This window comes from Pipra filicauda, unplaced genomic scaffold, assembly GCF_003945595.2.
Source record: "Pipra filicauda isolate LSUMZ 115617 unplaced genomic scaffold, ASM394559v2 scaffold354_size748207_pilon, whole genome shotgun sequence".
In the NCBI taxonomy this organism is placed as follows: Eukaryota; Metazoa; Chordata; class Aves; order Passeriformes; family Pipridae; genus Pipra; species Pipra filicauda.
Genome location: NW_024104481.1, coordinates 250,469 through 275,087, shown reverse-complemented (window position 1 = coordinate 275,087; position 24,619 = coordinate 250,469). Strand labels below are relative to the sequence as shown.

General features: G+C 40.5%; 2 protein-coding genes across 3 annotated transcripts; both read right to left on the bottom strand.

Moving 5' to 3' along the window:
* Window positions 1–5,991: 5,991 nt before the first annotated feature.
* On the bottom strand, window positions 5,992–21,050 carry SMPDL3A (sphingomyelin phosphodiesterase acid like 3A). 2 transcript variants are annotated; one of them, XM_027751770.2, is made up of 8 exons: window positions 18,524–21,050; window positions 16,845–17,058; window positions 15,352–15,496; window positions 12,395–12,491; window positions 10,983–11,161; window positions 9,686–9,866; window positions 7,652–7,776; window positions 5,992–6,504 (listed from the first exon to the last, which is right to left on the bottom strand). In XM_027751770.2, exons 1-8 carry the CDS (start codon window positions 18,609–18,611, stop codon window positions 6,199–6,201), a joined length of 1,335 nt encoding a protein of 444 aa, XP_027607571.1. In that variant the 5' UTR covers window positions 18,612–21,050; the 3' UTR covers window positions 5,992–6,198. The 2 variants fall into 2 exon arrangements, with proteins under 2 accessions (XP_027607571.1, XP_039240373.1); XM_039384439.1 differs by lacking the exon at window positions 16,845–17,058.
* Window positions 21,051–21,152: 102 nt separating this feature from the next.
* Window positions 21,153–24,619, bottom strand: FABP7 (fatty acid binding protein 7). The gene is made up of 4 exons (XM_027751771.2): window positions 24,502–24,619; window positions 23,671–23,843; window positions 22,942–23,043; window positions 21,153–21,512 (listed from the first exon to the last, which is right to left on the bottom strand). The coding sequence occupies exons 1-4, from the start codon at window positions 24,572–24,574 to the stop codon at window positions 21,462–21,464; spliced, it is 399 nt and encodes a 132-aa protein (XP_027607572.1). The 5' UTR covers window positions 24,575–24,619; the 3' UTR covers window positions 21,153–21,461.

Here is a 24,619-nt window from a genome sequence, read left to right as displayed (position 1 = left end):
GCCCATGGCAGAGGCATTGGAAATAGGTGACCTTTAAGGTCCCTTCCAGCTAAACCATTATATGATTCCATGACATGGAAAAACGTGGGGCCTTAGAGAGGTGACTTGAAAATCCTGAGCAGAGAGACAGGCTGAGGAGAGGGGTGGTGGCTGCCCAGCTGGCTGCTGAGAGAAGGGAGCTCGTGTTACTGCCATGAGCAAATGGCATCTGCTGAACAGCCAACAGGCCTCCAGTTCCAGCACTTGCACCCAATGGAGAACTGCAGAACATAGGACCTGAGGAGCCCAGTGAATGTTTTTGCTGTACCCTGACGCCCCACTGGCCTGCCTCTGACCCACTCCAGCAAACTCCCTGCTCCTGCTCCTCCTTCCCCTGAACAAACTGAAAACTCCTGTCTCCTGCCAGCAGGAATCCCTCCATCCGTCCCTAAAGCCTCACACACTACCAGTAACACACTCTGCTTCCCCCGTGGGTCACACTCTGAGGGGAGTACTTCACCCATACAAATATTTCAGCCAAAAATTCCCAGCGTAGCATTGGATGAGACTGTGGGCTGGGGGTGATGTAAGTGATTAATGGGTTCTCTGCAGAACAAAACCTCCTCAGCTCTGTCACAAGATAGTTGCTATGGTTTTTTGACACCGCTTAACAGAAATTTACTTTGGCCAGGGGATTGGAGAAGGGGAGAAATAAAGAATAATACTATAGAAAAGTCCTCCATTGTACACTGGCAATTATTCTGAGCAAAATCCTGTGCCTGTCTAGAATTTCAAGCTCTATATAAATACTTACAATTAGACTTAAAAAAAAAACCCAAAACACTAAAAAAAACCCCAAAAAACCAACCAAAAAACCACAAACCAAAACCACAACAAATGAGGAGACTTTGCTAAGAACAGCTAGCTTGAAACATGTCTTCTTGTCTATCAACAGGGTCTGTTAGAAATGCTGGAAGGTTTCAGCTAGGTTGATGTAAAAACAACATCAAATATCCCCTCCTGTGAGAGACTAAGTTTGCAATGACTTAATTAAGGAAGGCTAGGTAACAATGCACGCTTCATTGCAATCAGCTGGAACAACCTCAGAATCTTTTAGCATGATATTTTACCAAAGTCTCAAGTTTCAGCTGGCTTAAAAAATGCTCTGTGACAGATGGCAGTTTTCATAGGTGTAAAATGTTCTAATATATCAGACAAGTTCTGCCTGAAACATCCAACAAAATAGGAATGAAAATTGGCCAGGAAATGTTTTTCAAAGTCTCTAAAAATGAATGCTTCCCAGTTTATGAAACATTAAAAGGCCAGAGCAGCATGAGTTTTAAGGCACTTTGCCCATCCAGAAAAAGATTCTTTCTGCATGTATTTTGAGTGACACAACCACAGGCTTTTATCACCACTCCCCACTTGAAGGAAGATCCTGATAGACTGAATACTGGAGATTTGGGCTTCAATGCTTGTACAAGATTGTAAAGAAACTGCTATCCTTTAGCAGCCTCAGGCATGCCTAAATTGTCTTGTAAACTCCAAAATCCTCAAGATGCAGAGTCCCCCACCTCCCTAGAAACACTGTATAAGGGGTTTCCATCTATAGTCAACAAACATCAAACCAGAACACCTGGGAGCACAATTCATGTGGGTTTGTATGCTTAAGTCTGTTGGCATGTCTTTACATGTCATAAATCAACATTACACAGGCAAACATTGAGGGTAACTGGGAAAGGAAAGAAGGATAGCTGTGTTATCACGTCATTCTGGGCTACAGGAGCAATTATTCCAGGAAAAGAAGTATACTGATACAGATACTCTGCTACTGCTGCCTGAGACCGCTTGTTGATTTCCAGGCAGGACTGCATTATGTCACACAGAAATGCTTTTTAGGTATATTGGAAAACCCATTCCCGAATATCAAGTAGGATTCGTAATTACTTTATTAATTCATCGTTTCACTAATTTTAGTGCTCTGAAGTCAGTTTTTACTAGCAGATCATCTGGCCCCCACGAACTATCAAAAAGCTTAGACTATACAGGACTAAAAAAGCTGCTGCAGTGTATCCATCAGGATGTACTGTGTTGGACAGGCAAGATGTCAAACTTTATAGCACGCGGGAGAAGTTTTGAGAATTGCTTAACAGTTTCAGTGGAAAATGCTGTGTCACTATCAGATTTTTTTATATAAACGTAGCAGTACCAGTGAAAATTTTAGTTTAGAAAGTGGTTCAGTTGCAGAAGGAGACCAGAAAACCATATTCCTCCAGCAGAACAAGAAAGCTAGGACTGACAGTTGAAAGCTGTAGTAGTAAGCAGCTAGAAGCTAGTTTTCAGCTTTTGGAAAATAAGGAAGGAAAGCAATTAATCTTGTTTAGACAGTTACAGTTACTTTCTTCATTGACATTTTCATAGTTCCTCTTGACTGGGCATAAGAGGGACTTCCAAGAGGTTTATTTTATTCTTAGACCGATGTGACAGCTCACCTTCTTGAGATCATTGTTTCCATAGAAGGAACTTAGATACAGTGTTAAACTAGATATTTATCCTTGGAGATGCTATGTGCTCATCATTTGTCGATTTCATCACAATAGAATACATGTACTTAGTTTCCTCTTTCTGGTTTTGGACAACTTAAGCTCATCAATTTTACTAACAATATGTTACTCATTGCCAGTCTCCTACAGTCATTTCAATTTCTTCAGGCTGGCAAGTGAAAAACAATAGAAATTATGAGATCACATCCAGACACTAATGAGTGCCCCAGTCTAAAACAATTAACATGTGCCTCTGGGTGAACCTTCACTTCAGTTTGGATCTGAAGCACACTTTGGAACAGTTTACTGATCATCCTCACTGTGCTTTTATTCATGTTGCAAAGTGCTCTTGGAGAGAGTTCTTTCAGATGTAACTGCAGTTGGCAGCTGCATTTCAAAAGTACATCTAAAGTCCTTCAACTGCTACTGAAATGTGCAGCAGTGACCAGCTCCTCAGCACCAACCCTCCTGTTAAAGAAGGCACTCCTGTTATGCTGCAGTACCTGTAAAGGTAGACATAAGCTCAGACAGTTAACTCCAGCAGAGAATTAAAGCACAGAAACTAATCAGAAAAAGACATCAGCCTGCTTGGGGACTATTTTTGGTTTCTGTTGCACCCTTTTCTGCTCGCTAGCTGATCTGGACTCCGAGGATGTCTTCCATAAGATTCAGTTCTCCCCTGGATGTGGGCTGAGACCTGTACCTACCACAGGGTTCGGGATCCATCAAGTGACATGGCCTCTAGAAGCCAGCAACCATTTAATACTCAGAGAAAGTGTGCAACAGGACAGTACTGCTGAAGTACAAAGAAGTAGCAGTACTTCCTTCAAAACCTACTTACCTTCAAAAGGTAGAAGTTAAATCCTACAATATTTGAAAAATTACTCTCCTTGTTTATATGCCTCTAGTTTTAAACTGTAGATAAATGAAAAGCTTTTTACTCCACTAGGTGGTGTAATTTGTCTTTCTGTAAAATGTGGCTTTACAAATATTCCCCCTAACCTTCATTCAAGACGAAACCATAAAATACCATCTGAAAAGTGAAATGGGAATTTGGTCTACAGGAGTCAGCTACTTTATCAGGTCATGCCTCTTCACCATTTTCTATGATTCCTTATAAAAGCTCCTATAAGGACAGGAAAACTTTTCTGTAGAACAGTCCTAGATTCACAAAGGAATAAAGTAGGAACCCAAAACAAAAACATGGTCTCTCTCTATTTCCCCTTATACTCAGGCATGACGCCTGGGTATTTAAGCTGTTCATGTGATTTATCTCATGTATTTTAAAGTGTAACATTTCTCTCCGTGGTTTATGCCCGAGTTACAAGATAATGCAGTCAAACATATTCCTGGATCTTTCTTGGCCAGTTATGCTAGAACTTGCATGGTTATAGTTACATATAGGGGAAGCAGAGAATGCTAGCCTGCATAACAGGATGTATCTTGGAGGATATACTCTGGCTAAATGTAACCCTGGTGGATATAACCCTCTGGTTAAAACAAAAAAAACATCTTGGCTGGTGCCATCCAACTCTTGGCTTCAACTGAAGTCCAAATTAATAAAAAAGTATGCCTGGATCATAGCTTGCTGTTTAGACATTTGCAGGCATTTATTTGTTCATGATCAGTGAACAACATCTACTGACACACATACACCAAAAAAAAAAAAAAAGGCCATCTAGTAAGCAAAATGCCCAACACCCCATCAGCAGTATACCTCTCTTCCTAGAATTCTGTAGCTACTAAATCACCACATGGTCCAGCTCTGCCTAAACTTTAGCATCAAAGAAGTCCATAATGGAAAAATACAACTTGATAATTTTTATAGTGCTTCCAGGATGTCTTGTAGGTATTAAACAGAAGCCATAAAACTTACAGAAACCAACCAGCAGGAGAAAAGAGACGGTTCAAAGCTCAAGACTGAACTGAACAAAACCCATCTGGCAAACTGGAGGAAGCTCAGCTATCCTATCAGCTCCAAGTTCTCTTCTGCTATCCACCCACAACTCTGCCTCCTTGCCCTTGGAAAACTGGTACTGGTAAGAGGCGTTTTATTAATGAACACACCCATGAGAAACGCAACCAAGGAACACATCCAACACAGATGGAATCATCAGCTTTCAGTGCTGAAACTTTTTGGCACTTCCTCATAGTCGTAGTCTGTACAGTACCCACGTTAATTCAGGTTATTTACATATACAGACACATTTAAGAGCAGTCAGAAGAGATTAAAGAGTTTACATGCTCACCATACCTTCTCCAAGCACTGAATTTAAAATATAGGACTGCCTACTGTGCATTATTAATGGCATTTCTATACATTAGCACCACTGGAGGATTTGTTTTTGAATGCAAATTTCACAAACCAACGATTTCCTCTATGAATGATTAATGTGTGACAAATCTGAGGTATCTGCATCTACAGTTGTGCATGCTAGAGACTCAGAAAATTTACCTGAAAAGTTTCTGTTAAATACTTCAAGGTTGGGTAGAAACAAACCCAGAAAGTTCCTCAATGGCTACAGTAAAGGCTTTAATCTCATTAAAAAAAACCATAATTGGATTTGTCTCATAACCACTTCTACAACTCCAGTTACTCAGGGATAATATTATCTAGAGTAGGGTCTGTGTTGCATTATACTGACCAAAGCTTCCAAAGGTGTAGCTCTTGAGGTGACAGAAAAATGGGTAAAGGTCCTTCTTGGTTATACACACACCAGATAAAGGGCCATCTTAATAGCATCATCTTGTGCACATATTTAACCACAAGAAGAGGAAGAAGCAATTCTGCAATTGTAAATTCATATGTGATAATCTTCATATTAAGTACTAGACTGTTCTGTGAAAAAAGAAACATAAGAAACACCATGACAAGTGCATGACCTATGCCACACAGAGAATGTATCTGTTATGTCCAATTACTGATGTTGATCAATTTAAACCTGATTTACGGTCTGCTGCAAAATCTTATACCAGGAGACTCTTTGATAGCAGTATCAATGCACATAGCTCTATCATAAGAAAAAAAGCACTTCATGCTGGGCAAACACACAGATTCTGAAAAAATTAGATTAAGCATTTACAGGATGGAGGTTTGTGTTCCATTAAGTCACTTTTATGCCATCATTAGAAAATGCCCCTAAGCAGAGGTAGGTTTGAGGGATTAAGAAGGAAAACTTGGCACAAAGAGATACCTAATAGTGGCATCGCATCAACAACATAACTGCACTCAAGTCTCAGCAAATGTGGGTTTTGCTGAATTCAGTTTGCAAATTGTGACAGCAGATGGTTGAAACCCGCCCCCATAAAAATTCCATGCCTGAAATGGTATTGCCTATGTTTACACACCCTGAGAAATAAGACTTGGATTTACAAAGAACCAAGTGAGTAACTTCTATTCCCACATGCTGTGATGCCTGTTATGCAGGGTACAGGACACTTGAAAACACAGCAAAGTATTTGGCCACTATTACATAGTCAATAAGCTTTTATTTAGATGATAAAGGACAACATGTTTGCAAGAAGAAAGATCTAGGGAGATTTACTGCTCCCCTGAAATTCAGAGAAGTTCCCCAGGTTCCCTGTCCGTACGTCAGTGCTTGAGCGAAAGAACAAGCAGGTTCTTTGAATCACAGGCAAAGTCACTATCTGCATTAACTGCACAGAGATTTCATCTTCACGTTGCCTCCCGCTGGATACACTCTGTGTATGAGGAGTGATCTAAATATTGGATTGCACATATTTGGCAGGTCTTGCACCCCTCTTCACAGACAATGGTTTTGTCATAACTCACAATGAAGTTACTGTAATACTGCTTAAAGAGTGTGCTGTGTGGCATAGACAACTGTTTGGCCATTTCATATAGGCTTTCTGGCTTCAAGTCTTCAATGCCATAAGTTTTAGTCAGGATGTATTCTAATTTCCAGTTGGATTCATTTTTCTCATTGGCATCTCTGAGGTCCAAGTAAAACTGCCAAAGATCCTACAGTTAAAAAAAAAAAAAGAAAAAAAAAGAGAAAGAAAGAAAAAATAGTCATGGCTGTATTGCTTTCTTCCCTGCTTCATTAAGTCTCTGGAGTGATATATTGATTAGGAAGCTGTCAGTCCTCATTATTCACAAGCGAACAGAAGGTCATGTCCCACCCCAAGAGCTGGGCTTACACCCAAAGCTGGTACTTGCAGTGCGGTAATGGTGGGGGGATGGGGAGGAGAAGAAAAAGGAGACACAAAAGGCAGCAGTGCCAGTGTTAGAGGTCTTTCCTGTCCAAACTCCTCTATGCTCATGTCTGCCTTAGGAGCGGGGCAAAAGGATAAAAAACAGAAGTCTCCTTTCTGCAGGCACTCCTTGAGGGGCAGAATGGACAGAAAAACAATGGCCCAGGGAGAATTTAAGGGAAAGGAAGAGATCTCGATGCAGGAGTGAAATCTGCACAAGAAAGGAGCAGCCTGTATTAGCATAGGTCTCCAGAGAGAAACCCCACTCCCAGTCAAGCTGCAGAGTGCATTGTCACTGAACTCAGTGGAGTGAAGATTTTATCCTGAATTACAGAGAGAAAGTCCAAGTCATTCAGAGCCAATATAATTATACAGGATTCACTTCATCTCCAAAAATCACAAGACCACAGAGTAAAAGTATTTTACTTTTTTTCCTTCTAAATTTATCTACCATTTCCCATAAAAAGTATAAACTCCATATAGGAAGATGCATGATTACAAGACATCATGGGGTTAAAAGTGCTTTTCTTCCTCTGCCCTTCTACACCCTTTAGAAGCCTTTCATGGACTGCATCCCAAAGCTCAGGCTATCTTCAGCAAACAACAAGCCTAGGATTTGGGGTGAACCTCTTTCACAGTTGCAGAGCTCCCTGCAAATAGTTTTAGGATTTTGCCTAGAAAAATTCTGATTGTCTTTGATTCTGTGTCATAAGAATATTCCATTGAGAATAGAAGGTAGTCCAGCAGGCACAGAAAGACAGATTTCCTTTCCTTTGCCCAGGAAGAAAAATTAAGAGTAAGCACCAAAGTTCCACCAATAGCCATGATACTACAAAGGCTGATTGATATCTCACTGTAATTTTCAATTACACTATATTTAAAGTCTTCAACAATGCTTTAAAATATTTACTTACCAGCAAAGTATAATCAAGAATATCATACTGATACAATCTGACACCAGGGTTATTGGACTCCATTTGCCATACATTCTTCACTGGGGTTACAGCAGGTGCCACAAACAAGGAATTGACTGGCTTTTCTGCAGGAAAAAAGAAGGTGAGGAGACAGTTTCCTTTCAATCATTTTTTCAAACAAACGTTTTTTTAGAGAACCAACACAGCAAGGACAAGAGTGACTGGCTTAAGGATATTAGCTTTTTCCCCCCCTGGATAAGCTATATCACTGTGAACTCCTTCTATACTTCCAATACACAAACCAAACCTTGTGTCAAATACAACAGTACTCACTCCAGTGTGTACCACTTAAGTTTGTCTATACTAGAGGCTTCCCAACCAATTCGACTACCTGGGCAAAGTGTCTTGCCTATATGTGAAGTCTCTGCATTTTGCATATTTCTACTGAAGACATATTCAAAACCTTTAGCTGCTGTTTCCATACAGTATTTTACATGTCACTTTATGTGTTTATAATGTTATTAGAAACAGCAGAGTCTCATAACTTGACCCTGACTTCACTCAGCTACACTAACTCAGCACCTAGTACATGAACACAGATCTTTACAGCAACTGAATTGCGAGGATACAGATGGTTTTAATGAGACAGAATATGCAGGTAAGCACATTGAGAGGTTCTCTGTGGAAGAAAGAAAACCTAACTATTCCCTTCTCTGACACTGTCACAGCAATGAAATCACAAGGTCAGTCTCCACATATGAGCAGAAGCTTTGAAAGCTTGGAAATCAATAGATTCTTCTGGAGAAGACAAAACTGAGCTCTATCTCATTACACTGATGTTGGCTGCAATACTGCATTTATCTTGAATTCTCTGGAATTCTGTCAAGAGGAAAATGTCATGAATAGAAGACAGTCTAAAACTGTACAGATAAACACAATCTGTATGTAGCTACATGCAACTTCACTGTTTAAATCTTGTCAAAAGATGCAAAATTACTAAAATAATTTGGAAGCAGTTGCACATGTGAACTGTAATGACAAGCACCAAGATCAGTCTGTCCCCAGTGAAACTTGCTGTAGAGGTGATGATTTTAAGCATAAATGGGACAAGGTAGAAAAAATGTAAGTATGAGACTGCCTTAAACACCATTAAAAAAATACAAAAAGCCAGTTCTTTCATTAGTCTGGATTCTTTTTACTGGAGATTAACTCCATAATAACACCATGTAAAAAAGTAAAAGATTTGGAATAGTGTTACCCTGGTCATCATTTCGGGCATAGTTTTTATAAGTTTATATAAAACATAGATGAAGAGCCAATTAACATTTGGGTATTTTACATAAAGCAAAGCAACGGACCTCTCATTGTTCTATGCTACAGACACAACTTGTTAGATATCTTCTGTTAGAGATGTTAGAGTGCTCCATATAGCCATGCCCATGTTTCAAACTAAGGGATTTCAAAGCAATAAACAAAAATTTCAATGTGGGTGATTTTCTTGAAGGGAAATTAGCTGATCTAAGAGATGCAACAGGCAGAGACTTTCTTTCCTCTGCCTCCTGCTTACCCTTATCTTAATTAACTTTGAAGCAGCAGGGAACTCAGCAGAGAGGCACAGTAATGATGCAGGAAACACAAGAACATAGAGCATGTCTAGCTGGCCTGAGAACATTCCCTTTGACACATTACACAATAGCAACTGGCTAGTATAATTTGCCCGTGTCACTGAGTGGAGAGGAAAGACTAGAAATGCCTGTCTAGGCATAAGCGTTCATTAAAAAAAAAAATAGATTAGGAAGCTAGAGGAGTCTCTTCTAACTACAATAAAAAAAGACAGTCTGCCTTGCAAGATTCTCTTTGGAAAAAGAATGGCAGTGTGTGAGACTTGAACTCTTGCAGATATATAGCAGTATTTCCCAATTTCCTTTTTTCCAATTATTTGTAACAGAAGCTGACTAGGAAAAACATGCAAGAAAGTATTAATTTGCTTTTAATCAGGAAGAAAAAGATTCAGGAGTCAGCAAGCATCATTACCTTCTTCATCCAGGAGGACCATGATACTATCTCTATGTGTATGTCCAAAAAACTGGCCCGCAATAACACTACTGTATTTGCGAAAAATCTTTACCAGTCTCTCATTGTAATACTCCCTTATAGCTGTAGTATTCCTTGCATATGGCAAGTATCCTACCGGTACATGACCTATTATATATACCTAAGGAATTAAATACAGAAAGTATGATTAGCACCTTCATTTGAAACTTACACTTTTAGCTGTAACCTAATAACGGTTACCACAGTTTCATAATAATGCTGTCTCAGAAATGTCATTCTGAAAGATGTAAATCATGACAGTTTTTTAATATAAAATACAAACAGTATGAATGTTTAAATTCATAATATCAATTAAGTATATTATTAGAGGAAAATAGTTCCAATAAATCTACGCGTGATTTTAGGCCTAAGGAAAATGTTATCAGTTACTTCAAATGAAAAGAATTAGTTACTAGGGCAAGACTTATAATTTGGCATCTCAAGAAGATAAAAGGAAAAACTTATGTTCAAGTATTACAGTGCCTGCATAGTCAGAGAGTCACCAGAAACATGGAAAAACTAGTTAAAACCCCTCTATCTGAGGCAGAGGCTTAGTGCCAACTGCACACACCAGCTAATATGCTGCAGAGTTTCTTGAGGAAGGGAAATCTCTCCTTTCTCCTGACTGGACTATAATATTTTTTAAATTAAAACACTGCACCAAAATGTAAACATGTTTCAAATTAAACACATCTTCTGCTCAGATGATGATCCAATCCCTGCACCAATCAATCAATCAATCTATCAGGAGCCAACAATTTATAACTTCATTTCAAAACCTGAGTAATATATGACAATTTACTATAACACTCAAATCACAGCAATTGCGCAGCTTGGCTAAGTTTTGTGGTTGACAAACTCCTTTCTAATTTCTATTTTTGATACTTTTAATTATATTAAAATGTAAATCAAACATGCTAGCTTTTGTCTTAGGCCAAGAGTGTAGATTTTAAAATTAAAGACTATGAGTAAAAAAGCTAAGAAACTGGCTTCTGCAGTATTTTACATAGTAGGAAAGAAAAAGTATTTTACTGTATAATTTGAGAAACTTCATTAGAGAAATTTCATTCAACTATTTTATTAATTGTTGCAGTATAATGTGCCTATCCAAAGAGGAATTATTAAAAAATAAATTTTAATTTTTTAGTATCTTTGGCAGCATTAATATTCTTCTAGAAGCATGTTTATATTTTCATTGTCTCTACTTCTTCTGATGGGTTCTGTTCATGGCCCCTACCTTTTCCTTGTTTTGTGAAGAGGTTTCAAGTATTGCCTCCAGCCAGGCAAACTGGTTGGCTGGGTCAGTGATATTCACAGTTAGGCTGTTGGGGCTGTAATATAAATTTGTGTTCAGACTGATTATCCTGAGCGGTTGAGAGCGATCACCGGATTCAAAAAGCTGTGTGTAGAAGCCACCTGTGAAAACAGGACCAATATCCTATGAAAAATGAAAGGCTTCAAGGCACAACTTTACAATCAAAGTATGCCACTGATAAAATACCCAGCCTTACTTTATAATAGACTACTGATGCTTAGTCAAGCTACATATCACCATATCACAACAGAACATCTTAACAACGTTTTCAGCCACATTTTAGTATAAATTGACACTGAATTATTTATGAATTCTTGCCTGTAATTGTCTTTGTGTTTATTTGACAGTATTCAGATGCAATTATCACATCCAAGAAGTGCCCTCTAATGTTTCTTCCACACTGAGATACAATAGTTGTTAAAAGTCCCACATTTCTTGAAATAATGCAAACGTACAGGCTCCTCCAGGAAGAGCTGTTTGAGTTTAGTAGCCTTGTACTCTGAAAGTCATTTAACTTCAGACTGGTAATATGATGAAAAGTAAAGATCACATTTTTCAATTCTAGCTCCCAAAACTCTCCACAGCACGCTGAGCTTCTTCATAGGTGTAACTTCATAGTTCAGTGGAGCTACAGCAACAGAATTATAATATACGTGAATTTATGGTCTGCCCTTTGAGTTTTATTATCCTTCTTAAAGTTTCCACTTCCATTCTTATCCCGAGGTTGTTCTCATTCAGGACACAAACCCACAAATTAAACTTCCAAATCCCTAATGTTTGAGTGGATTGGAAATTGGGTTGAACTTTTCAGTCCTTTGCTAAAAAGAACAATCTTAATTAGGATATCAATATTCTCCCAAGTAGTAAGTTGGACATAAATGTTAACAGTATAATCACCATGACTATGTGCTATCATAACCTGAACCAAAATGTACCTATTCAATATGCCCTGAAACACATATAGCATTAAAACAGAAACATCATTTTAACAGTTTTTTACAACCAAAGCTAAGTTTTCTTGTGCATCCATACACCTTCATCTAAAAAGTATTAAGAGGTATTAAAGTCAGAAAGGTATTTCACATGCATTGGTACAATGTCAATAACACTGTACATCTCTACAAGAAGCAATAATTATTGCATCAGAAAGGAATACACGTATTTTGAATATAGGCATTGCCATTGAAAAAGATAAGTAACTTCTTCCAGGAGAAGCATTACAGATAATCCATTGTTCTGATTCATCCTATGAGACCTAGCTAAACAAACAGCTAATCCATAGAAACATTAATTTCCTAAACCTGAGCTTCACAATGCATTACTGCCATATTTACCTTTTCTGAAGGTATTGATTGCTTCATCATTTAGCCAAGGTTTCCAGAAATCGGCAACAGCATTGTAAACTTCACTGGTAGTTACAGGAAGCTGATCCTGTGAGAGAGGAGAATCTCGCTAAATCTTAGCATTCGGACACACAGACAAAAAAACCCCACTAAATTATCCTACCTGGTCTCTTGCATAACATGTAAGTGTATCCAGTCATCACCAGGAGGAATTCAAGAAAGGAAAAAACCAACTTCTAAACATCCAGTATTGCTGATCAGCTTCAAATGCCTAAACTTAGTCAGAACTGACTGCATGGCCTTATTAATGCACTGATAAACTAACGCCAGAAATATGTGAAACTTTAGTAATACAGCAGAATGGAAAACCATACATTCTACAGAATTAATAAACATATCAACTGACAAGTCAAAGTCTAAAAATAAAGTCTGTTGGATGAAAAGCTTGAAGGTAAGCTTCTCTTAAAGAAGGTGATTTTTTCAAGAACTTGGGGTTCATAGCAGCTCCTTAAAACTCCACTACGGCCCTCAGACACATTCAGACGAAATTGGCAAATGTTGCTGTGGTGTCCTGTAGTTCTAGTAACAAAGCATTTAAAATATAAAAGAAAAAGTTTTGTCAATGTTTTCTCCCACTGGCTTTAATTAGGACTGTAGCACTCTTCAGCCTGAGCCACAGCCTGTTAAGAGCCATGCTCTGATCTAACCCTGACAGGAAGACACCAGCCTGTCCTAACAGGGGTTGAAAAACAGGAACAGTATTGCAGTGCATGTTTTCTTAAACATAAATTTGACCTTTCCAAGATCTTTGAAACTAAACCTACGTTGTTAGAGGCTTAGGCAGTAAGCCTCTGTCTAGGAGCAGTGCAATCAGACGTCTGTTGAGAAATTTGCTGCTTGCAGTGCACAGACATCAGTTATTAGGACAGCTTTGAGCCAGACCTAACAGTTACTAAGACACACAGCAAAACCTGATCTCAGATAAGAGATCATGTTATGGACTGAAGGTGGTTTGGACTCAGGCAAGCCACTGTTCTGTGAATTGCTAGACAGCAGTTTGGGAATTTGTTTTAAGCAGGGGCAAGGGTGTGAAGCAAATAAGACAATGCAGAAAGACTTAGGTCACAATATACGATATGAAAGGTATCTCAATGCTTGATTATACTGAGTAGTGTTTATAACATGTTCTGCAAGAAAAATTACCCAAGACTCTTCAGTTGTTAAGACAGTTCAGAACACAACTGAGAGCAATAAAATTCTTCAGTGCATGGTGAGCATGCAGCTCTCACACTTGCTTTGGAGCAGCTCACAGTGTGTGTCTTGTTCCACATCACTTCCAGCCTACAGGATATTTGCCATGCATGTCCATATGAAAAAGAGAAATGTCATAAACTGCAAAAAACAAATGTTAAACCAATCAAAACAGATGAAATGACCCCATAGTGGGGATATTCTGATCCCATTGGCATTTTTCAAGCAGTAACTGAAAAGCATGCCAGTTCTGCACCTTGGTGAAGCATGCGATTTCAAAGCAAAGTATCACACAAACTGTGGCTTTGCACAACAATCACCAGTTATTCCAATCACCTGCCTGCTTCAAAGTCCTATTTGCTGCCCATCTGGTCCTCCTGAGCATCTTTTTTTCTATTTTCAGATTTAATTTTGCAAGCAAAATTCATATTTGTTGAAAAAGTCCCTACATTCTTTGTCTACAAAGTTATTGTATCTAGTTTTTTTCTTCTATATCAAAGGAGACTGCTGAATGACAACTATTATCTGTTTAGACATTTTTAAAAGCAAAACAAAATGAAAACAAAACAGAGCCCTCAGTTAAGGGGTTATTTATCAAACCAGAGGTTTCCAGTGAACCAACCTGTCCTCATCAGTGCACCTGACAAGCCAACACAAAACTACCACAGTAAGAACACAAGAGACTGAAGTCCCAGTTTGGTTTGTACGCTCACATTTCCAATATATGTCTAGCTCTTATTTTTGTTTCACATGTTTCCTTTTCCCACTCTCTCAGCACCTCTGTTACTCTTCAGTCTGGAAACCACTAACTCCAGCAATGACACAGGAAATTATATCATTACCTACTACACCAACATATACCCTGACAGGCCTAATGAATAACACAGAAAGCTGGAATAAATCCTTTGGGGTGTGAAAGGGTGTTACTGAATTCCCATGAGGCATTTCAAACAAAATATTTTAGTTGACCTGCTCCACATCCCTTCTGATCCCCTCAGATCCAATGACAGCATTTGCTTCTGAGTCCTGTGTGCTGCCAGATCAACCCACAACATGCTTGAAAGGACACATGAAGCAACTGTTTACTTTTGAGCTATGCCAAGAACAATATTCACAGTACACTCAAAGCGAAAAAGTCCTCAGCTGCACATAGAAATATTCACATTGATGATTCAGTGGCTAAATGTCCAATAAGGAAAGAAAAAATAGACATATTTTAATAATATTGGCAAAACTAGAGGGACATTACAAAAATTCTGCCATTAGTTTGGTAAAAAAAATAAATCCAGTGATGCCAGCAGACAGATTTCCAGCAGGACTTTCAGTACACCTTGAAACTTATCACAGGCTCATAGATCCATTAAGGATGTAATTTCTGATAGATTACACATGCATGACTCATACAGCAATAAAAAAATAAGCATGTATTAACTATTTCGACATATGGTGGTTCTAAGCCATGAGGAACAATTAGCAATGAATTCACATGATCTCAGGCCACGTACAGATTTTACCTGGCATCAACCTTTCCTCGGGTAAGAGCACAAAGAGAGAGATTTAGTTTCTGTTCTACAGCGGAACTATTGGTAATTTTAAATACTAACTGAAGAATTGTAGAATTCTGTTTCCAGAATAATTTCTGAGGCGTTAGGAACACACTCAATATGACGTATAAAAAGATAGCTAACTTGTTTTACCTGTGGCCAGTAGTCATGATTGCCCAAGGCCGGGAAAACCTGAAGATCTGGAAAGAAATTACGAATTGTAGAACTCATATTGCCAATGATGCTAATGACCAATTTCGTGGAGAGCTCTTTTACAGGAACATGAGGAGGGCTATCTCTGAAAAAGAAAAAGGCTTTATTAACAAAGGTTTGTTAGCAACTGATAAGGAAAGGCAAAAAATTCTGCAAACACATCTACATTCTAGCATGTAAGGCTACTATACTTTTTAATTAAAACCACAGAATTGCTTGAAAGGCTCACTGCAAAGGCTTTAAAAAAGTGCAAACGAGCAGACTAATGTTGTTTCATATCGTAGTGAAGACTTCTTATAAATTAAATTAATTTAATGCCATCATGTTGAGCTACTGCGCAGTTTGGGTTATATGTCTTTCATCACCTGCACAACTTTGCAAGTTTCTTTTTTTCCTTTTAACAACATCCTGTTGAAAATTAAGTACGATAAGGTAAGTGAAACAAATTCATCACTTATCTTCATATATTAGTATTTTTAACACCCTTCCCCAGCAAAATTGACACAACATAAACAAACTAGTTCTCACAAACACTCAAAACTATTAATCTCTTTGATAAATTATCTGTTGAGCTATACCATAAAAAACTATGTGATGGTAGAATTCAGAGTTTTCCTGTGGCAGAAGAGTACATCAATGCTATCTTTCATGACTACCTATAAAGTAACAGGGCATAGTACTATCAAGCTACTCATATGCCTCCCTTTCACACTTCTTTCTCCAGTCCCATTGCTAAGGCACAAAAAGCTTCACAGGTAACACCTCTGTGAGAGTATTATTATGCTCACTTTCTAATATGGAAGATTGGAAGAGGAAAGGTAAATGCTTTTACTCAACAGAGTAAAATGATAGACAGTACTGAAGAGAGAGGCAGCAACTATGACACTGTTACCCTCCCCCTGAGAGCCGCTGATCTAGAATCCATACAGGCACCAAACCAGAATGGTAACTTTATACACTTAAAAAAAAAAATGCATAAGCTACAGTATTGCTTGATTCTAGTTACCTCTTAAAGAACTAAATACAATGTAGTTAGAGGGTATCTTCTAAGAAAGGATGCACTTCAGATGCAGACCTGAAGATGTACAAAATTCACTGCCTCCCGTAATAATTAATTCCAGTCAGTTATTGCCCTGACCTTTCTTTTTGTTTTTTTTCCATTTTCCACCCCCCCTGCACCATTTCTATTAACTTACACTAACACAGCCATGTGGTAAATACCACAATGAACAGTCCAACAATTAATACAGAGATCGAAGTCTGCTCCTGAGGCCTTATATTCTCAGTCTTCCACCTAGTAGCCATTTGGACAATTAAAGGGACAACTAGCATTTGTGAGATACTGAACTCAGATCTGTTGGTGCAAATATAAACTTGTGAATTACCGCACTATGTGGCTATCCCGCTTTAACTGCAATGACGTGAACACTTACCCTGTCCAAATCATGAATGAAACCTGCTCTTTGGAATCCTTCATGAATGTAAATGCTGACAAAATAAGTTGATAAGGAGAATCACACAAAAAATCCCCAAATGGGCCTGGGTTGGAGGCATTGGCTCCTTTGGAAGAAGAACAAACTTTGGTGCGATCAGGGGTAATGTGATAAGTCGGATCTAAATGTAGATCGGATACATGCCAGAACTGCCCTGTTTTCAGAAAACAAAGATTAAAGAAAATGCATTATTTGCATCTGAACTGGATATACAAGGGTAATGCCAAGTTTGCTCCAGGTTTCTACTGCTATTCCTCTTTAGACTCTTGAAAAGGAGAATAAATTTAACAAATTGTTGATCAGCCTGTTTGATAAGTGTGGGCAAGTTCTGCATTCCTGACAAGAGTCGAGTCCTTCCTGTAGTCTACTTAGAAAAACTGAAAACAGAGGCAGAGGCATGGGTTTACACTATTTACCAGAAATAAAAAGGAGATTGGAAGGAACTGAAAAATCAGCTCTTTTTCATTAATAGCAATCTGGAAACTGCAGAGTAGAGGAGGCAATAGAAGGACTTCTCCACTTCACCTGAAAAGAGAGGGAGTTGCATTTTAATTATTTTTCCAGAGCTTCCCTGGCTGGAAGCTACTATAAAAGATCAGAGCCTAGAAAGAATGGCAAGAAACAGCATGTGTGCAAAAATTTCAAAGCTCCTCTCCTCAGCAGCCACAGTAGCAGAGACTGGGCTTCTCACCATAGAGCAAATGTGTCAGCCTTACCACTGTTTTCCAGGCTGACATGTTCTCAGCCATGGCTTCACAGCACTGCACGGACAAAGGAGCTGAGAAGTATAGGAATATGCTGAACAAGGTGAATGAAGTCTGTATTAGCCTATAAGCCTTCAAGTTTCATGTAAAATAAGAGTAATTTCTTTCTGTCCGTTTCAAAGCACTTGGCTTTGATACCCATGTATCTGGGGCAGTGGTTGTGAAACAGGGACGGATATAAATTGATTTTTCCCAAGGTCACATGCCCACTCTGTGGCTGAGCAGGCACCACACAGCTCTACCCCGTGGAGCTTTATTTCAGGAAGCAAAAACCAGCAGCGTTCTTCAAAATCTGTAAAACTGTGACTCCTACGATTAGGACTCTCAGAAACGCCAGGATACTGCTGCGTGTTCGGTCCGAGGCAAGTGTGAGCGACATGGAATGAAAATTCTCTGGGAAACCATTTGGGAGCACTCACCTGCGTACACGGCCGTACCAGGGGCCACGGCGGGCAGAGCGCGTGTTTGCTGACAGCACGGAGCCCCGACGCGGTGTTTGCAGTGCATGCCCCGGGACACCGCGCCACAGGCAGGGCCGCGCTCACCTCACCTCACCCCACCCGCCGGATAACTGGATATAAACCCCACTTAACCCCCCGTACCTGAAAAGCGCCCTGTTTACTGATCTAACAGTCACGTGCAGCTGGAGCCACTTGGGACAGGGAATACCGCGGCAGGGGGCTAAGCGCGGGCAGCAGTGCCACCAGGGGAGGGGAAAGGAGGCACAAGCGGGGAGCGTGCACCCCAGCCCCCCCGCCGCCGGGCCGGCAGTGCCCCCGGCCGGGTCTGCCTCCGCCGGGCCGCCCTTCGCCCGCCTCCCCCGGCCTCCGGAGGCGCTGCCCCCCGCCGACTCACCCACGGCGGAGCGGGGCTGCGGGCCGGCCGGTGCCGCCTCCAACGCGGCGCAGAGCAGCGCCAGCCCGAGGGCCACTCGCAGCTCCATGTTAGCCGTGCGGGAGCGCCTGGCCCGCCGACGGCTCTGCTCATGTGACTGCCCGGGAAAGGGGCGAGCCCCGAACGGCTTGTGCAAGCCCCGGCCCTCCGCGGCCTCGCCGGGGCCGCCGGAAACCACGGCGCCGCGCCCGCCCGCTCGGGGCCAGCAGCCGCCCCTGGCCGCGGCCCCCGCCCGCTGCCAGGCGGCGGCTCCCGAAGGGGCGAGCTGCCGTCGCCTCGGCCGGCCGTGCCCGCGGTGACCTTGAGGGGAGCTCGCAGGAGCCAAGCCTGGCCGCGGGCAGGGCTCAAGTCAGAGCACCGGCTGATGTGAGGCGGCCTTGAAGGAAGGCTGCGCTCAAGACACCCCGCACCTCAAACATCTCTTGGAAGGATGGATCCCGGTTACTTAAGATGCTTTAAAATAAGAAACAAAACAAAAAAACTGATGAAATATGCTATGAAGTACACGTTTAATACAGCTTAAGGGAAGTGATGAGATGTACTGTAAATATGAGTCTCTGCTGCCAAGGCTTTATGGTAGCAAAGCTGCTGTTTATTGCTGAAGTCAGAGTAGTTTTGTCTAGAGGAAGAGTACTTGCTGTCAATTTTAGGAGCAGATCACAGTAGCGGTGTCATGGATCCTGTGCCTGCCCTCAAATGTCACAATGCTCTGTACGCTATTCTGTTCAGATCTGCTTTCCAGGGTTCTGCAAAGCTGTTGTATTAGCAGCAGCTGGAAGTCCCGTGTGTCATTTTTTCACTCCTCTGAGCAGTGTCACAGGCACTACTTCTCCACGTTTCTCTCCTTAATTTGACATTAATATTATTTATCTTTAGAATAGCAAAAGACTTTACCAATAAGCTTCACGATGGTTTCATATTATATATAGAACTGATGTCTGTAGGGAAAAGTAGCCTTTGTTTAAAAGCAACTGTAACGTAAAATATTTACTGTTCAAGGTTTATTCTGAAATGCAACATCTCTGCATTCATTTCCTCATATTTAATGAAAACCTTTTTTTTTTTAATTAATGACCCCACAAATTACTTGTTGTGAAGATGAATGCCAATATTGAGGAGGCAAGTCTGTTTTTCCCAGTGAAGAAGGAAATGCAGCTGCTGCCACCTTTCTCAGAAGGGGTGGCTGGGAAGGACAGTCATGTGGCAAGAGCACCCACAGGCAACAGAAGGAAGGCAGATAAAAGCTGCATCAGATACTGAAGCTGAGGATTAAATGAGCTAATAAAACTGAAGGGCAGAAGATGCTGCTTAAACATAACTGGCACTGTAGCAGCTAAGCAGCCCAGAAGAGCTCCCCATACGACTAGGGCAAGTTCTACTTTCCATTTCTCTGATGAAAAGTGTTTGCTCCAGATTTTGAAAACTATCAATAGCCATCAAATAAAACATATCTTTAATGGTTCATAATTAAGGACTCTCTTCTACCTCTGTAGTGTTCCCCACAAAGCAGACTTGGATCTTCCTTTCAGACAGCTTCTTTGTGAAAAAATAAGCTAATAACATTGAATTTTATAGTTGTGTGGGTTAGGTGCCTGTTATGTCTGAACTTTTATCAGATGAGTGAGATGGGCTACCCACATTATCCTACCTATCCAGGGAAGTCAACAGCATCTTTCCATGATATCACACAGGAGACCTGAAGGATGATACAGTGCAGGATTAGGCCTGGGAGTTGGGCTCAGCTGTGCCTTTGTTTGCAAGGCTATAGATGGCTACATCTCCATGTGGTTCACTGACTCAGTGTGTAGAAAACATGGACTCTCTAAACAATCTCCTCCCTGCTGCCAACAACCCATTCCAATTTTCTTAATAATCTGAGGCGTAAGGTGAGTTTTCTGACTCTGGTCTTTTAAGGAAATATTGGTCAGGCATAGGGTTTTAATTTATCGTTTTTAAGCAGCATTTTTATTTTAAATTGCTCACAGTGCAAACTGTTATCTCTCTTGTACATATTAGCTATAAAAAACCAGGTCAGGGAAGGGAATTTTAGTAGGTTTGTCTTGTACTGTTTTCCTGCCATCCTTGTGGAGACTGATGAAAGAGTTATTTATCATGTTGACCCTTTCCTCTGACCCTGTGAAAGACTTCAATATTTGCATATTAGCAAAAAAAAGCCCAAAAAAACCAAAAAAAACAACCCAACAAAAAACCACAACCAAAAAACAAACCTATCAAAACAAATTAACTCTCTTAACTACTAAACCCAAAACCCTATGATCACCCCAACAAAGTCTGTCTGTCTACTGACCTTAGCCTGCATTGAGAAACAAATTCCCAGTGAAGAGGGGAGCTGAAACTGGCTTGAGCATCTTACTTCTTTGCCTACATAAAGACAGGGACTTTATCTTTCTCCAGCAAAAAGAAGCCACTGAAGTAAGTCTGTGTTTCATTTCCCAAAATACTCTACACCACATAGAAAGGCTGCTGCATCATTGTGCTGCATACTTTTCCATCCTTAAACTCAGAAAAGGAACTTTGAACACCTCCCTCCAGAACACTGGAATATTAGCTGATTAAATGCCAAAGGAGCACATGTTTAAAAAATGTTTTAATTTCTTTTTGATTTGCATTCCAAAACAATTCACATATTTTCCATTTACCGTAATAAAAAAAAAAAGAGGCAAGTGTTTCAGAAATTTAATGCCAAGTTTAACCTGTTTCACTATAGAGCACAAGCATGCCAATTTGGTGGCATAAAGTTGTTTTTATATAAAAAACACTCCCCAAAACTCTTTATTAACCTTTCATGCCAGAAATGTGCATTTTAGCTATGCTCGATTATGGACGGGACATTAATCCATCCAGCAGAAGTAACATCTGGACAGAGGTCACGTAAACTCTACGCTTTCTCATAGTGGCGAACAGCAACCACATCACCAAAGGTGAGAGTCTGCAAGTCCAAGGAAAAGACAGACATGTTAGATGCTGGACTATTTTCTGTAATAACACATATTATGAAGGCCATGCTACAACAAGTTCAGTTTACATTATGTAATTTATAGAAAAATAAATTGGTCTAGCTTGACATTTTAAATGAAGAAGCAAAGCCTTAGTTTAGTTTTCATAAGAAATGAAACTTTCTCCTTGCTACTTTCACACCCAGGAAGCACATAATGCACATTTACAAGGCAGCACAAGTGAGGTTAGAATTTAACTTTTTTAATATAGCATTGTTTTAGTACACTTGTTTTCCCAAAGCTGATCACACCAAGATGTAAAATTTAAAATTCGAAGTCCTCTATACCCCTATTCTATACTGTTATGCATAGGTATATACTTAAGGAGAATCTTGCACTAAAAAATGCATTCTATGCCCTGTGAAGCTAGAACTAGCAGATACAATAGTTGCTGCAATTGTGTAGAACACTAACTACAGTATGCATTCTGGAAGTATTTCCTGAAGTAGAACAGGGCCCCTCAGAATGTTCAAATTCCAAAGGAAAAGGTTTTCTGTATATGTGTAGCTATTTCAAAAAGCAAAGCATGTGTTTTCCCTTGAATCTCTTGCCACATTGTGTTGCATTGACTGTATGCTTTAAAGTTTGTATTATTTGCAACAGTCTCCATCCATGCAGATACTCTCTGAAGTATGCAGGAAACAAACTAACTGGTTTTCTCCAGGGACCAAGTCTGATACATTAGTATAGCTGAAGACGTTTTTTTGAAAGCTACATATCTGTGCCAAAAATAAGCATGAGAAGTGCTACCGTGGACATTAGCTATAGTAACTTATAACATTTATTCACCCTATACTCCAGTTTCTGAAAAGCTAGGAAAATAACGTGAATTTAAACTGAGATTTTTCTCTATACAACAGCTGTTTATTGTAGTTTATAAAAAGATAGGAGGACTAAACCCTTTATTATTAAATATGAAAATGCCATTACCTCCTGCAACACTGTAATTTTATTTTCACAGGGAAATACTTATTTTGTGTAATTAACTATTTATGCGTGCATGCATAAAGTTTTCAAAGAAATCTGAAATATCACTGGCAACAGATAATTTCCTATATAATCAAGAACTTTGTATCATTACCAGAACTTTTTTTCTTGGGTATTTACATAAAAGTCTAGAAAGAACGTATACACTCTGGAAATCCATAGCCTGACTTGCCTAAAACCACTAGCAGTTTTTTAGTTGTCACTAAGACAAGACACAAAACAAAACAACTATTTGAAAAATCCCTGCTAGCTTTCCCTGCTAATTTAGTTTAAGGATTTGTGTCTAAGTAACACTATCTGTTCACAAAGCTTGAGATAAGGGTAAGTGAGAAGTGTTAGTGGTACATTCGAACGCTCAGGGAGCTTTATACTTACCATTACCATTTTCCCATCCTTTATTTCTCTCACAAAGTTTGTCTCTTTGCCGTCCCATTTCTGTACGTGCACTAGCTTGTCTCCATCCAGGGTCACAACTGACTGTGAGATACCAAGAAACACAAAGACCTTCATTTATTTGGGATATTTGGGATTCCGCTCACACATTCTATTGAATTCTCTTCAATAGATGGATGTGGATCTAGAATTATAAAGTAGTCCCAGCCATTTTCAAGCCAAGGCTATGAATCATCCTTGTTTTAAGCATGAACTCCACACAATTCTTGTTTGTGTCAAAGGATGAAAAAGTTGTTTCCTTCTCACAAGTTCCAGTCTCACAAGAACCTGCTTCAGATGTGCTTTGGGATAACGTTTCATGTTAAGCCTGCAAAGGTGCAGGAAAAAAAAGGAATTTGACTATTTCGACTGGAAAAAGGTTTCGCCAAATTGTATTTGGATTGAGAGAAAAGCGGGCAGCTAACACAATTCGTCGACACTAGAAGGCAGACAGGGAGCTGGGGAAAGGACACATTGATTCAAGCAAGACGGTAAGCGGGCTGGGCAAGCAAGATGCAATCTTGTCTTTTTTTCCCGTCCTTCGCAGTGCTACAACTAGTAGTAGCAGAAGTTACATTTTTTTCCCTTTGACCCTACCAAAGATAGAGCCTCGGGGGCGGGGAGGAAGAAGAGAAAAAAGACAGAGGCCACTGCAGCCCAGAGTTCACTTACTTTGCAGTTTCTATCATCGGGGGTAGTTTCATCAAATTCCTCTCCAAGTTTAAAGCTGATTTCTGTGTTTTTGAAAGTGCTTTGAGTCTTGATCACTGCTTTGTCCCCCTCGCTGCTGATAATCACAGTGGGTTTAGTCACATTCCCCACCTGCCGTGTTGCAAACCCCACTCCTAGACCATTCAAGGACAAAGAGAAATCCATCAGACCTTCGGATTTTTATATATTTTTTCTTTTTGCCACACATCGAGGTACAGAAATCTCTCCTCCCGCTCTACAACTGTAAGCCATCCCTGTGCAGTGCTGCTTTCTGCTTCGCCTGTGCCCTGGTACCGACATTATCCATCGGTACTGCCCCCCCTTCGCCCCCCGCTGTAGCTCCGCGCCCCCCTCGCCGCCACCGCACCCCGTCCGCTGTCACCCCTACGGCCTCGATCGCTTCTGCTGCTCTGAGTTTCAGTTCCTTATCACTCCAGCATAATGATTTCTTTTGTGTTTGTTTGTTTCCAGCTTATCCGCAAGCAGCATGTGCCCGTCTTTCACACGCATCTCCTCGCCCGGGGCCATCTCCCGGAGCCTCTCCCCGCAGGACGGCTCCCACGCAAGCACACCCGCACCCCCCGCCTGAATGAAGCAGCGAAGTAGCTCTGGGGATAGAAGCACAGCCGTCTCAAACAACCTCCCTCATCACCACCACTGCTGCCTATGCCTCATCTACATCTCTGGCAATGGGGGGGGGGGGTCCTTTTAAATTATTTTTTTTTTTTTTTTTTTAAGTATGGTGCAAAATTCCAAGGTCTCCTAAAGGTGCCGCCGCCCGGCCGTACCTACCCAGGGCCTTCATGTACTCGTCGAAGTTGTGGCTGTCCACCAGCTTCCAGGTGCCGCAGAAAGCCTCGACCATGGCGGCCGGCTGCGTGATCCGAGCGCGGTGCCGGGGGTGGCAGAA

What these genes read in the sequence shown, in the direction of transcription:
- SMPDL3A (XM_027751770.2), bottom strand. Translation starts at nt 18,611, where the DNA reads ATGGAGCTGCGAGTGGCCCTCGGGCTGGCGCTGCTCTGCGCCGCGTTG. An exon ending in TCATTCATGATTTGGACAGG is followed by an intron (nt 15,497 to 16,844) that starts GTAAGTGTTCAC and finishes TTTCTTTTTCAG; the next exon opens with AGATAGCCCTCCTCATGTTC. An exon ending in TTCTTGATTATACTTTGCTG is followed by an intron (nt 6,505 to 7,651) that starts GTAAGTAAATAT and finishes TTTTAACTGTAG; the next exon opens with GATCTTTGGCAGTTTTACTT.
- FABP7 (XM_027751771.2), bottom strand. Translation starts at nt 24,574, where the DNA reads ATGGTCGAGGCTTTCTGCGGCACCTGGAAGCTGGTGGACAGCCACAAC. An exon ending in CCGATGATAGAAACTGCAAA is followed by an intron (nt 23,044 to 23,670) that starts GTAAGTGAACTC and finishes GGTATCTCACAG; the next exon opens with TCAGTTGTGACCCTGGATGG. An exon ending in AGGATGGGAAAATGGTAATG is followed by an intron (nt 21,513 to 22,941) that starts GTAAGTATAAAG and finishes TTGGACTTGCAG; the next exon opens with ACTCTCACCTTTGGTGATGT.